This window comes from Typopeltis vanoorti, chromosome 3 (genome assembly GCF_054136105.1).
Source record: "Typopeltis vanoorti isolate ZY-2024b chromosome 3, IOZ_Tvanoo_1.0, whole genome shotgun sequence".
Taxonomy (NCBI): domain Eukaryota; kingdom Metazoa; phylum Arthropoda; class Arachnida; order Uropygi; family Thelyphonidae; genus Typopeltis; species Typopeltis vanoorti.
In genome coordinates, this window is record NC_143551.1 from 62,431,961 (window position 1) to 62,446,877 (window position 14,917).

The following is a 14,917-nucleotide window of genomic DNA, read 5'->3' on the forward strand; positions in this document are numbered from 1 at the left end:
ATCTATTTACCAGGAAGGAAGATGAAAGGGTGATTGATGCTTTGGATATGAGGAGTAAATGAGCATGAGAGTTAATGATGGTTGTGGGAACAAATGATTGGTTAGATAGAAAGATAATCTGAGGAGGGGAAATCAGGAGGTTGTAGAAAAGGAGTGAAATACACTGTTGTATTAAGAAATAAGAAAGGTATGACAATGATGAGTTGAGATGGAAAGAAAAATTCATGAATGGCATTATGGCAGAGCTATGTGAGGAGAAAGGAGTAATCAATTAATATGCAGGATGTGTTTTCAGGATGGATGGAATTATATAAAAGTGACAGATTGTATTCAAATAGATTTACTGTGTGATACAACTAGAGAGAGACTGTTGCTGGAAGGGAGTGTAATGAATTATGTGAATGCCACATTTATGGGTGTAAGAGATGATATAACAGATGAGACTGCAAGGCAGAGGAGCAGTATAAGAGATGAGGATAAGAAAAGAGGAATCCAAGGATGAAAAGGGAAAACAAGGAGGGAATTGGGTGGAGAGGAAAACATGTCATGCCATAAGGGGAGTGGATGTTGGAAGCACTAGTAAATGTGTGGGATGGTCAGTAGTAAACCCTCGATTTAATGAACTTCAGATTGAACGGACAAAATTTCCAGTCCAAATGTCACGTGAAAATTAACACCCTGTTAATTTTAAAATGCTTTTAACCAAGATTTGCTTATAATTAAATTAACAGATTATTTTTTGTTATTAAATTCCTGTTATTTTTAACAAGGCCATATGTTGGAAAAACACTGTGATCACATGTGTGAGCATGTGATCACACCAATCGTGCTGTAATTGGTTCTTTTGTTGCATACCATGACTTTCTGCAGCAGTTTTAATGCATGCCAGCCGATGTTCCGATGTGTGCTAAGCCACGCACAGTAGTGTGCATTTATTTACTCGCAGTGAATGGTTTATGTACGTTTGCATTTTATAGACCTATTCAATATAAATTTAAAATTAGATATGTATGAATGATAAAACAGATCTTTGTAACCCTAATCTTAAAATATTGACAAACAGAAAAGAGTTAATTTAATGTTAAATCAAAAATTAGAAGTCATTCAAAATTTGGATTCGGGAGTGTCTGTGAAATTAAAATTTACATATAGAAAACTTTCCTGTGAAATTAAACTTTTCATAGATACAGTACTTAATTTTAATTATATAAGTTTCTACATAAGTAAAAACATGCAAATTAGCTAATTTGTCAATTTTTTAATATACGCATTTGGAAAATCTACTTTATTATATAATGGCCTTTCGGATTTAACAGACACCCCTCGCCAAAAAATTAGTTCGTTATATCGAGGTTTTACTGTGTTGGAATAGCATGGCTTGGGATGCAAGGGGATAGTTGAATCTAAGGAAATATATGGGGTAAGTAGGGATAAAGATGAGAGGACAAGTTTTTAGAAGTGACAGCTGAGAGGTGACATCGATGGGATGGGTCATACACACACACAAAAAAAAATGAATTGCTGTGTTTATTTATAAATGACATAAGTATTAGAAATAAAGGAGATGAAATTGTTACACTAATTTTGTTTTGTTTTTACTCAAAAATTAAGAGAATAAGTGAAACGGCTTTGAATGTGTATGATATCCTGATGGGAATAGAAAGGTAGGGAATGCTGTTGATCATAGCAGAGAATTATGCCCACACAAGGTGGGTATGCATGGGGAAGATATTGGCATTAGTTTTGATGCAAGCTGGAAGTTGACAGGAAGGGATATTTAGTTGGATGTTGCTATAAGCCAGGGAATGTGGAAGGTCACACTAAGGATGTACAGGCAAATTGGCTTAGTGCACACGAGTAGGATGATAATTATGGGTGATTTTAATTATGAGATGACCTCTGAGAATAAAAGTTATGAATTTCTTGTGAGATAAGTACTTAAGTATTTCTTGTGAGATAAGTGTTAGCTAGTAGGAGGAGAAATGATTGTGGAAGAATGATGTTTGAACACTTTATTGGGGTATTTCATCCTGGAGAAGTAGGTTTTAATACTAGAGGGATAGGGCAGGTTTGAGGTTTAGAAGTGCAAGAGGAGAGTGTGTTTCAAATACTGAGTACTGCGGATGTAAATAAAGCAGTGGGACTGGATGGAATTTCACCACAGGTTTTGAGAGAATGTGCTAAAGAACTGACAGCTCCTTTGACCTGGTTTTTCAATGAAAGTCTGGCCAAGGGAAAGGTACCCAAGGAGTGGAAGGAGGGTAAGATATAATGTTTAATGCAGCAAGTGCCATTGCATAAGAGTGGTAGCAGACTAAAAGTATCAAACTGTAGACCAGTTCGTGTTTCATCCATAGTTGTTAAGATCTTGGAGAAAGGAGTGAGGGATCACATACAGCTTTGGGCAGATGAGTGTAATGATATCTTGAGAGTTGACATGGATTTGTTAAGGGGAGCTCTTGCTTTAGTAATATGATTGCTACTTCTCCAGGATGTGGTACTCTAGGAAAAGCATTTCATAGAGTACCACATGATAAGCTAATATTTAAGTTGCAGCATGTGGGTTTAGATGTCAGGTTAGTGAATTGGTTATCTGAACAGGATTGACTATCTGATGGTATCAGAGAGTTGTGTATGGGAGAGCAATATCAAGGAGGAAGTGGGGTCCCACAGGGCTCAGTACTGGGACCTGTATTGTTTAACCTTTATATCAATGATATTGTCAGTGGATTTTAGGGGGATATTCAGTTGTTTGCAGATGATGTGAAGCTAGGAACGATTATTAGTAATAGTACAAATGTGGAAGTCCTGCAAGAGGAATTGAATAAACTGGACAGATGGACTAATGAATTTGGGTATCAGTTTAATGCAGCAAAATATAGTCTTGAAGTTTGGGATACATTGATGGAATGCTGCATACTCTGTTGGAGGAACTGTATTAAAGGAGGTAAGGCAGGCAAGGGATCTAGGGATAATGATTGATAGAAACCTGAAATTCAGGAAATGTATTGCAAAGGTGGTGAAGATAACCCACAGGATTGCTTCAATACTGAGAAGGAGCTGACCGCAGAGATAAAGGAGTTGTCATTCCAGTGTATAAAGCCTTGATCAGACCACACTTGGACTATTGATCTCAAATTTGGTCCCCAGGATTTGAAGGGTATAAAATAAGCATGGAAAGAGTGCAGAAGCAGATAACAAAGATGGTATCAGGACTGTACAATGTTAGTTATGAAGATAGGCTGAGGGAATGTGGACTACAGAGTTTGGTAGATAGAAGGAGGAGAGGTGATGTGATTGAGACTTTTAAGCTGTTGTGAGGTAGTTACAGTGTCAACCCTGTAATTACCTCTTCAACAGTTTAAAGTCTCAATTTCAAAAAGTATCATTTCATTTGGTGGAACAGGGGGAAGGAGTGAGGACAAGGGCCATCCCTGGAAGTTACGAAAGGAAGCTGTGATAGCAAGCGGGTGAGGAGTGCTTTGTTTGCATGGAGAGTGGTTGAATCATGGACTGCACTGCCTGATAGAAGGGTGAGAGCACATTCAGTCAATGAGTTCAAGTTGTGGTATGACAGATTTTGTGTTTTCTAGCTTAGGCCTCCCGCAATGAGTCTTGTGACCCTATGGAGACCTGAATTATAATCATAATAATAATATCTTTGGAAGTATATAACAGGGGCACACGTTGATAATCATACATTTGATCACAACATGAGAGGTATGATTGTAAATAGGGTATTGTATCTCCCTCCAATTGATAAGAGTGACCATGAGGCAACTACCTGGTTGGCCAGCCACAAGAAGGTATGAGCAAAGGATACATGTGGAACCACGACTGTTAATTATGAAAAACTTAGGAGACAGTGTGAAGCTAGAATGAGGAGTTAAGTGGATAAATGCTGCTTGTGCACTGATCAAGAGCTATGTAACAGCAGCAATGTCTGAATGTATTTCCAAGATCAAAAGGCTAAATAATGTAGATGTAAAATGGATGAATGAATGAAGACAACAATAATCATGCAATCTGGGAGAAGTCATTGTGGAGGAGCACAAGAAAAATTACAGTAATAATTAGTTGCATGATGAGAACAAAGACTAAGCTAAGAAGGTGAGTTGTTGGTAAGGATAGCAAAAGTTTAGTATGAACTTTTGCTATCCTTAAGCCAGTTAGGCCAAAAAGAATCTTAGAGTTCTTTCAATAGTGGCTAGTTGAAAATAGATTGAATATTGTGACATGATGTTAATGGATGGAAATTATATATTGGTTAACACTGCATAGGATATTGTCAGGGTATTTAGTGAATAATTCATCAGTATTTCATCCTCATAAGTGATATAATAAGAAACTTGTATAAAGAAGGAATGATAGAGGATGGTCTCTATCATTCCTTCATCACCATTTCTTGCTCACCATCATCATATGATGATGGTGAGCAAGCAGGAAGCATATGAAGAAGAGTAAGTTAAATATGAGGTAGGAGAACAGGGTAAGTTGCAAGACTTGTTAGCAGCATGTTAAGGATGCAGTTAACTTCTTGGAATTTCATTATGACATACACACACACTATGATATCCCAAAGGAGTGAAAAGAGGTATAAAGAGGGTAAAATTGTTCTACTTCATGTGGCCTGTAACTACAAATAATAGGTCAATCCATATGCTTCGAGTTGTATTTAAGATGTTGAAGAGATTGGTGAAGGCAGAACTGGATTAGTAATAGCAGTATTCTCTGTGACAGTCATTGAAGGAAGTGAGATCATATTTTTATCAGTACACTTATGAACTACAAGATGATGATAAGGAAGATGCATATACATTTGGATTTTGTGAAGGACAAAGTTGAATCTTTGGACCAGATGGATTTTCATACTAGGTTCATGAGTGAAAGGATTTAACTGTCAGATAGGTATCAACCAGTTCTGTATGGGGGAGGGGGGGGATTCCCAAAATTCACTAGTGATCTGCTGCAGTGGTCTGTTTTGGAATCATTATTGTTTACCTCGAATGTTAATGATATTGGGACAGATTTAACTGGAGATGCACATCTGTTATGAAAATTTTAATTTGCAAAGGATAAGGTTTTGAAATTGATAGGCAGGAATGGGATGAAATGGTGTGGAAATTTTGAGGGAAATGGAGGAAATGAGAGATCTGGGAGTGGATGGTGGACAGGGATCTGAATTTTAGGGATCACGTTGCTAAAATTGTGAGGACATCACATCAGATTAAGGCAATGATGAGGATGACCTTGATATGCAGAGATAAAGAGGTTTTGATTTCATCATATAAGGCCTTGATTAGGCTGCACATATGGATTATTATGATGATATTTGGTGACTTGATTTTCATGAGGTGGGAGAGGATGAGGTTATACAGTAATCTACTATTTATCCAGCCACATCAGGGAGGCAATTTGCCATTCTGATAACTGAAAAGTTGGATAATTGAAGTACAGTTATATGCCACTATACTAGAAGTCGGTTGACGTGCAGGGATTGGTTAATTGGAGGGTCTTTGTTTTGAAGTTCAGATAAACAGTAAAGTATATTAGAAATATTCCAGAGATGATTGACTAATGTAGTTTTTGGTCTGTGGTATGTGGATTAAGGGAGTGTTATTTGCAGAGCTTCGTTAGGAAGAGGAGAATGCGGGATATGATTATGACATGTATGTTGGTAAGTGATTGTTACCAGATTAATATGTCTCTTTACAAGGAGAGTTGTTGGTGAATGGAATGTATTGCATGAGAGTGTGGATATGGTGGATGATTTTAAAGCATGGATCTCTGACCTCGTTTGGTAATTGTGGGGGAGAGGAATTTCCTACAATAAATCTTTTGACTTTGTGAAGGTCTAATATTAATAATAATCATACTATTATTATTATTACTAATTGAACTTACTAGTAAATGACATCAGAGTATTGCTGCAGGGGGGTAATAGTGAATTCAGTACTCTGCCACTGCTGCTGGAGTTGCAAAAGGTGTTGCTGAGGCTTACTACAGTTTTATCTTTTGTTTTTATGTGCTGCAGCAGCTCATAATTTTCTGCTGAAATTTCAGGTCTCAGTGATCCTTTTGTAATAATTGAATTAAGACCTAGACATTACTTCCCTAACTGTCAACAACAAAGAACAAAAGTACACAAGAAGACACTTTTTCCTTTATTTGATGAAAGTTTTGAATAGTAAGTATCATTTTGCTAATTTCATGAAATGGAAAAAGATATTAATTCATTAAATAAAAATATATATATATAATAATTCCATTGAGGTGTGTTCTAGCAGGCAGTTTCTGTATGTATTAAATTAATGAATTAATATCTTGTCCAAGAGGTATTTGCCTCTGTTTTGTTTACTTTCTAAAAATAGTCATGCTTGAAATGAAAGAGGCTTCAAGAAATTGAGTTATAATAACACTAAAAAGTACTTTTTATTAATTTAAATTAGCAAAAAATAATTTAGCCTCATTAATTTACATTAATGATAGGGCAGTTTCACAAACAAAAATTATGATCTGCAACAATACAGTTTATTATATTTGCTCTTTTTTTTAATATACACATGGATACTAACTTCCTCATAACTACATGGCCTAGGGAATGGAAAAATCAGTTTATATACCTTTATTGAAGAAAGGTGATGCAAGAGAGTGCAAAAATTACTTGCATGAGAAATCAGTGCTATAGTTCTGTAAAGTCTTACTTAAGATCATTCAGAAAAGACTGGAACCATTCATGAAGAGAGAAATTCCAGATGAACAGACAGGATTTCGAAAAGGCAGAGGAACAAGAGATCAGATCGCCAATGTGAGATGGATAATAGAAAGAGCACAGGAATATCAAAAGAATGTCTACCTTTGATTCTTTGACTATAGTAAGGCTTTTGACTCTGTAGAACATATAAAACTGTGGGAATGTGTTAAGAACAGAGTACTAGAGCATTTCATTATCATTCTAAGGAATCTTTATTATAAGAAGCTACTGTCCAAACAGATCTTGGAGAAACTGAGTATTTCACCATAGGTAAAAGGGTGCGACAAGGATGTATTTTATATCTGTACCTGATTAATTTGTACAGCGAATACAGGGCTGGAGGTGTCTTCAGTTGGAATTAAAATTTATGGAAGAAATATTAATAATTTGAGGTATGCAGATGATACCACCTTGCTAACAGAATGCAAAGATTTGGAGGAACTTATTATGAAAGTTAAAGAAAAAAGTGCTAAATATGGCTTTAAATTTAACCTCAAAAAGACAAAAGTTATCGAAACAAGTGAACTTAATGATTTTGAAGTAGATGGGGAGAAAATGGAAGTAGTTAACAATTTTGTGCTCCTAGGATTCCGAATTGATAAAGATGGGTATTTTACTGAAGAAGTTAAAAGAAGATTATTACTCGGAAAGAAAGCAATGACAAATTTAAGCAAGATCTTTAAAGATAACGATATTAGCCTCGCAACAAAAATCAGAATCGTGAGAGCAATAGTATCCCTGTGGTACTGTATGGATGTGAAAGTTGGACCTCTGAGAAAGAGTGACAGAAGAAAGATAGACGCATTTGAATTATGGGTTTGGAGACGCTTACTAAGAATACCATGGGCTGCAAAGCAAACCAATAAATCAGTGACAGACAGAATAAAGCCAGATTGCTCCCTCAAAGCTATGATCATCAAGCAAAAATTGTCATACTTCGGACATAGTATGTGAGCAAACAACAGTCTGGAGAAGATGATGCTTGCTAAAGTTGATGGAAGCAGGAGAAGAGGCAAACCAAGAATTAGATGGGTGGATGGAATTAAAGAAGCAACTGGAATGTGCTTGGAAATTCTGAAAGATATGCTAGGGATGGATCTGAATGGAGAGCATTTGTTCATAGAATCACCAGGAGTCGAAAATGACTCAATGGAACATAACAACAACAACTAATTTCCTCAATGAAAGTTGCTTTTATTTATATGAATCCCACCCACAAAGGGTTGTAAACATGTCATACATTTAGTGTGTGTGGACGTAAGTGTTACATAATCCTGTTCTCTGCTCTAAAGAACAAACATGATCTTGAACCAGACTGTGTTCATCAAACTTACCAGTAGATAACAACAAATTGTTGCAGTTGGATGTAAAGGGTAAAGCATCAAATGTAGGACATTGTGACTTCCAAGGGGGGTCACAAACACCCATTATGCTCTGCATAACTAGTACCATTTTTGATGCTAACTCAAACAAAGATTTTCAGAATGTTCAGACTTCATTAGCCTTTCAAGAGTCACAAACACCTGCTTATTGTTGTTACTATTTTAGATGCTAACTCAAACAAAGATTGTCAGAATCTGTATACCACCATCTAACAGAGTAGGTAGTAATAACTTCTTGAGACAGTAGATCCTCAAGAGATTGAAAGAAGCAGTAAATTAATACAATTAAAATATTTTAAGCTCATATGAATTTGCATTTAACTTTATTATTATTATCCCCAGACCTCCATGAAGTCAAAGACTTATCATGGACAGTCCCCATCATACACACAGCACATCATACCGTGCCTTAAATACATTCACATTCTCTACAGACACCACATAACCACACAATGCATTCCAATCATTCATTCTTTTGCTTGCACTCCCCTTATACAATTTCCAGTGATGACCTCTTGTTCTTCCCTCTCTCCCACCATCCTATGAAAATCCTCTTCAACATTGATTCTATAACAACCTCTTACCAACTTGTATATCTCTATCATATTATCCCTCCTCCTCCTATCTACTAGACTCTGTAAATTGCATTTCATATTCAAAATTACACAGACCAGAAACTACCTTAGTCAATTGTCTCTAGACCATTTCCATAATATGCCTTTGTCATTTTGAAAATCAGGTGACCAAATCTGCCCAGAGCAGTCCATATATGACCTGATTAAAGACGTTTTACAATGGAACCAGAATCTTACTTCTACAAGTCAGTATCCTCTGCATCATTACCAGAATTTGTTGTGTTGCCTTTTCAGTTTTAAAAATGTGTCCTATAAACATCCCTATATCCACCATAATGCCTAAATCTCTTATTTCCTCCACCTCCTCTAATGTATCCCACTAAGTGTATACTCTACATCCCACCTTTGTTTTCTAAAATTTAAAACCTTACACTTTACAATACTGAAATGATAATCACACTCATGTGCCCATTCAATCAGTCTGTTCAAATCCTCTTGTAAGGCCACAACATCTGCCCTACTTCTCATAGTTCTTACCAACTTTGTATCATCTGCAAACAACTGAATATCCCCATTGAAACCTTCCTCAATATTATTAACATACAGGTTAAACAGATAGCCCTAAAACAGACCCTTGAGGCACACCACTAGTGACTTTTCTCTTCTGGGATATTGCTACCCCCCCCCCCCCCCATACACAACTTGCTCATACCTATCAGCCAGAAATTTCCAATCCAGTGCACTAATCAAATATCCAAGCTCATCCATTCTAGTTTAACTATCAACTTATGTGGCAATCTATCAACAGCCTTTGTTAAATCTAAGTATACTACTGTGCATCTATCTCCCTTGTCCAATGCACCTGTCACCTTATTATAATAAGTAAGCAGATTACTAAAACATGACTTTCCTTTATCAAATCTGTGCTGTCCATCAAGAGAATACCACTGTTATCAACTCAATACTAGGTCCTGATTCTCATTAACCCCTCCAACATTTTAACCACAACACCTGACATAAATTAGCCCATAATTTAAAGCTTGTCACCTCCCTTATGAAGCAGTACAATCTTGCCTTCTTTCTACTTCTTTGGAAGAACTTGACCCAACGTAAGGCTCATATATATATATATATATTAAAGATACCAAGCAATTTTATAAACCCAAGTTTATAAAATTACTTGGTATCTTTAACGTATAGTATACCCAAGGTAAAAAACTTTCTACATATATAAATATGTATCATAAGTATGGCAAAGCAGATGTCATCTCCTTAGCACATTCCTTCAAAACACATGGTGATATATCATCAAGATCATTTTCTGCAGCATTATTAACTTCAAGTTTTCTCAATTCTCCATCCCTCTTGTTCACTCGCAATCAGTCTCCTTCTTTCCTTCCATTACTCTGAAACGCTGTATGATGTCACTTGCACAAGGATGAAACATCTTTATGAACTGCTCATTTAATAACTCAACTATATCCTTTGCAGTGGTCAACCTTATACCATTTTCAGTGACCTGGTATCATCCTTCTGTAAGCATTCTTTATTCTGCTGGCTATGTATCTCTAAAAAACTCCCTAGTCTTTTTTTTTTGTGGCTTTATTAGCTAACTTCTGCTCATACTGCACCTTAGCTCACCTTACCAACTGAGTCACCTTTTTTGCCTGTTCTTTGTACTCATGGAAGTGATTATTATCACTCATCTTATGTTGCCTCCATAATGCCTTCTTCCTCTATATTGCATGTTTAATCTTTGCATTCGTTTATTTCACACCTATTTATTTAACCTTCTGACCCATGGAATACATTTAGACATTGCTTCTACTAGATAGCTCTTGAATATCACCCAAGCAGTATTGAACTTCTTTCCATCCAACTCCTCATTCTACAGCTGCGAGCCGTCTCCTGAGCTTTCATAATCACCAGCCCTGTAGTTGCACATGTATCCTCTCACAGAAGTCCTCATTTCAATTGATTGGATGATAAGATCATCAGATCCAAGAAAGAGAAATTCATTTTCTTTATTTCCAGCTGTTATCTCATCATCCCAGTCTATAATGTCATAATTAAAATCACCCATAATGATCACCTTTTTTCCTATTTACTTGGCTAATCTGCTTATACATTTCATGGTCACTAATTTATTGAATTCTAATCAATAAATTGCAGCACATGAGATGGATATAAAGTTGGTGAAGTGCATAAGAGAGTGACTGACAGAGAGATACCAAAAAATAGTTTATTCATGGGTAGAATCTGGTAGAAGGCCTATGACTAGTTGTGTGCTGCAGGGCTCTGTTCTTGGGTGACAATTATTTAATTTTTACATTAACATTTGAAAGGAACTATTCAGTTGTTTGTCAATATGTAGAATAATAGTCATTAAAGATGATGTTTAAATTTTGCAGGATAATTTAAATAGACTGACAACATGGAAAAAAAAAAGACAATGGATATCAGTTTAATGTGGCAAAGTGTGTTAGATTATACATTTGGGGTGAAAAGATTCCCAGCTGTGTACCATACTGATGGAACTCTACTCCAGGAAACTGATGAAACCAGAGATTTGGGGGGTGTTAGTAGATAGTATCACATTTGATTTAAATCCTATAAATGAAACATTTAAAATAGAAGACAGGAAGAGAATTAAAAGAACTATGGGAAGAAACAAAATGTACAGTCATAGAAGCAGCAAAGAAGACTCTAAATAAGGCAACTAGAAAGAAAGATTGTAAATGGTTGTCAGAAGAAGCTATTCAAATAGCAGAGGAAAGAAGAAATATGAAACTTTAGAAAAACAAAGAGACAACTGAGTGTAGATTTCCAAAGACAAGCTAGAAAAGATAAGGAAAAACATCTAAACAAAAAAGCAATATTATGGGTAGAATAAGACTGTTCAGAAAAATAAATGATGTTACAGGAAAGTTTATCTCTAGATTAGGAGTTGTAAAAAGTAATTTGGTAATTATCTTAGGAGTTGTAAAAAGTAATTATCTGAGAGCAGTTGACTTCATTATGATGAAGTCAACTGCTCTCAGTATACAAAAGCAAAGTTACTTAAATCTTAAGTTACTTCATGACAAGCTTTTAATGTTTGATTCTGCCATGCTAAAATATGGAAGACAAAAAAAAAGAATACAATTCTTACTAAGTGTTTATTATATGTGAGTTTGGGACCACAACCCAGTGATTGCAAAAAATCAAAATAAAACTTAAGATACCAAGCCAATCATTCATAAGATAAACTTATAATTCAGACTCACTTAACAACCAAGAAGACTGCTTTATAAAAGAATTCACAAAATCCCTTAACAAGTTTGACACCACAACTCACACAGAAAATAGAACACCAATTGATGAAATTAACATGAACTGGCAAACATTCAAGAATAGCATCAATGAAGCAGCCAAAAATACACTCCCACAATTAAAAAGGAAAGGGAATAAACCTTGGATAAATGAAAAAATATTAAAGTTGATGGAACAAAGAAAAAAGTTAAAGAACAAACCTGAATATGAAATAAAAAAAGAATAAAGCATGAATAAAGAAATAAAAAAAAGAATGCAGGAAAGCCAAAGAGGAATGGATTAAGAATAAATGCACAGACATAGAAAACCTTGATAGAAAACATAGAAGCAGAAAAATGTATGAAAAGATCAGAGAAATGACAAGCAAGACAAATACAGCAAATCATGCAAGTGTCATTAAAGACCATATTCTAATGGATAAAAAGAAATCACGGAAAGATGGATTGAATACACAAGGAAATTATATTCCCGAACAGACTGATTTAGAAGGACCACCCATTTTACTTTGTGAAGTTGAAAATGCCATCAGAAAACTAAAACCACATAAAGCTGCAGGAATAGATAATATCTTGGCAGAATGGTTGAGTGCTCTCGATGAAATAGGACTGAAATTTCTAATAAATTTATGCAATAAGATATATGAGACTGGATTTCTACCCAAAGATATTAATCACTCAATTTTCATTCCAATTCCCAAGAAAACAAAAGCTACAAGATGTTAAGAGTTCAGGACAATTAGCCTCATCAGTCAAGTATCAAATGTCCTCCTATATGTTATTCTTGAAAGAAATAAAAGAAAAATAAACATAGAAATAAATGATATGATACATAAAGTGGCTTCAAGGAAAATGTAGGTACATGAGAAGGTATTTTCAACATCAGAACCATCATAGAAAGATATCTAGAAAAACAAAAAGATGTATACCTCTGCTTCACAGATTACAAAAAGGCATTCGACAATGTTCAACATGAGCAATTTATTGAAATCCTTTCAAAAATAGGCATGGACGGAAAAGGCATTAGGCTAATAACTAATCTTTACTGGGAACAGGCTGCATCTTTGAGAATAAATAGAGAGACCTCAGAATTCCCAGTTCAGAAAAGTTTGAGACAAGGCTGTGTCTTGTCTCCGATTCTCTTTAACCTGTACACAGAAGAAATATTAAATAAAAGTAGTAACCTCAAAGGAATCACTGTAGGGGGCAGTGATTCCTCAAGTACAGCAAACAGTATGGCCTCAGTTTCAACTTTAAAAAGACAAAAATTATGGACATATTTATGGACAAAAATTTAAAGACAAAAAAAATAATTTCAAGAGAAAAGGAAATACCAAAAATATGCATCAATATAAAAGGAAATAAATTAGAACAGGTGCAAACATACATATACCTTGAACACTTGATCACAGAGAAAGGCAAGACAGAAGATGAAATTAGAAAAAGGATTGAAATTGCAAGGTCAACTTTCAAGAGTATGAAAAATCTACTGACATCTAGTGCAGGGTTTCCCAAACTGTGTTCCCCAGAACACTAGTGTTCCACGGAAGGTGAATAAGTGTTCCATGAGAAGTTCTCCTGGAATTTGTCATTTTAGTTTTCTAAGCATTTTTCATGAATAAATATTTTATAGTGGAAATATTCTGAGGAGAATAATATTCGTGAATATGTCGAAAAGCTCAGACACAGAACGCCTACTAACATCTGTGTATTGTTAATTTTCACACATCGAAACCTTTAACATTTGGGAAAGGGAATACCACTTTATGACAGTCATAAAAATTGCAAGTGGATTATAACAATGGGCGGCATATCCTCTGTTCTCAAAACTGAAGGAAATGACATCTGTGTAGCAAATGTCAGTGACCAAGCAGCATATTTTTAAACATGGAAATATTCATGAATTATTGTTAATTTTCACACATCGAAACCTTTAACATTTGGGAAAGAGAATACTGCTGTTTATGACCGATCATAAAAATTGCCTGCAAGCCGATTACAACAATGGGTGGCATATGCTCTGTTCTCAAAACTGAAGGAAATAACATCTGTTGCAAATGTTAGTGACCTATCAGCAAGGAAGTATAAAGAAAATTTTTCTACTAAAATCGAAGATCAAGGTAGTCTGTATCTGGTTCTCAAATCTAGTAATATTGAATACTTTCTTCAAGAAAGTATTCAATATGAAGGATGGCAGTCTCAAGCTCGTATTGTAGGGTGAATGTTTCGAAACTATAGTGCCATGATTTTTTAAAAGTAATAGGCCTGCAGATTTAAATTTTAATATGAATAAGAGACAAGGGGCTTTGTTTAATTTTGGTGTTAAGAAATCTCTTATTGAAGGTGTTTGTGACGCAACAGATAGTGAGTCATCCACCACCAGCCTACAAAGCAATCCCCAGGATGTACAAAAGGAGGGGAAAACTACCATCACACAGGAGAAAAAGTCTGCATTCACTTGTAAGTACTTATAATAATATTATAAATTTTTGGTGATCAGAATGGGATATGTCAATGAAAATCAGCACAACTTAATTTAATGATGTTTATGTTTAATTGATGTTGAATTAATTATTAATTAATGATCATTTGTTAATTAATAATAAGAATCGTCTAAATTAACAATTAATTATTAATTAATACATTACAAAATAACCAAGGTGTTCCGTGAAAATTTCAGGATTTGTGAAGTGTTCCATCATAGGAAAAGTTTGTGAAACGCTGATCTAGAGAATTAAATCTGAAAAAAGACTAAGAATCTTCAAATGTTACATATGGCCCACATTATTATATGGAGTAGAGACATGGACTCTCTCCAATCTGAGTGTGAAAAAACTGGAGGCCTTTGAAATGTGGATGCTGCAAAGAATTATGAGAATATCATAGAAAGACAAAAAG

General features: G+C 35.2%; 1 protein-coding gene across 1 annotated transcript in view; it reads left to right on the forward strand.

The window, feature by feature from the left end:
- The window catches only part of LOC150108197 (BAI1-associated protein 3-like), a 709,720-nt gene that overhangs the window by 677,380 nt on the left and 17,423 nt on the right, over positions 1-14,917 (forward strand). The window contains exon 31 of the mRNA XM_090390426.1: positions 6,064-6,187. Within this exon, the coding sequence (XP_090246552.1) occupies positions 6,064-6,187 (124 nt within the window). The remainder of the gene's footprint in view (positions 1-6,063; positions 6,188-14,917) is intronic.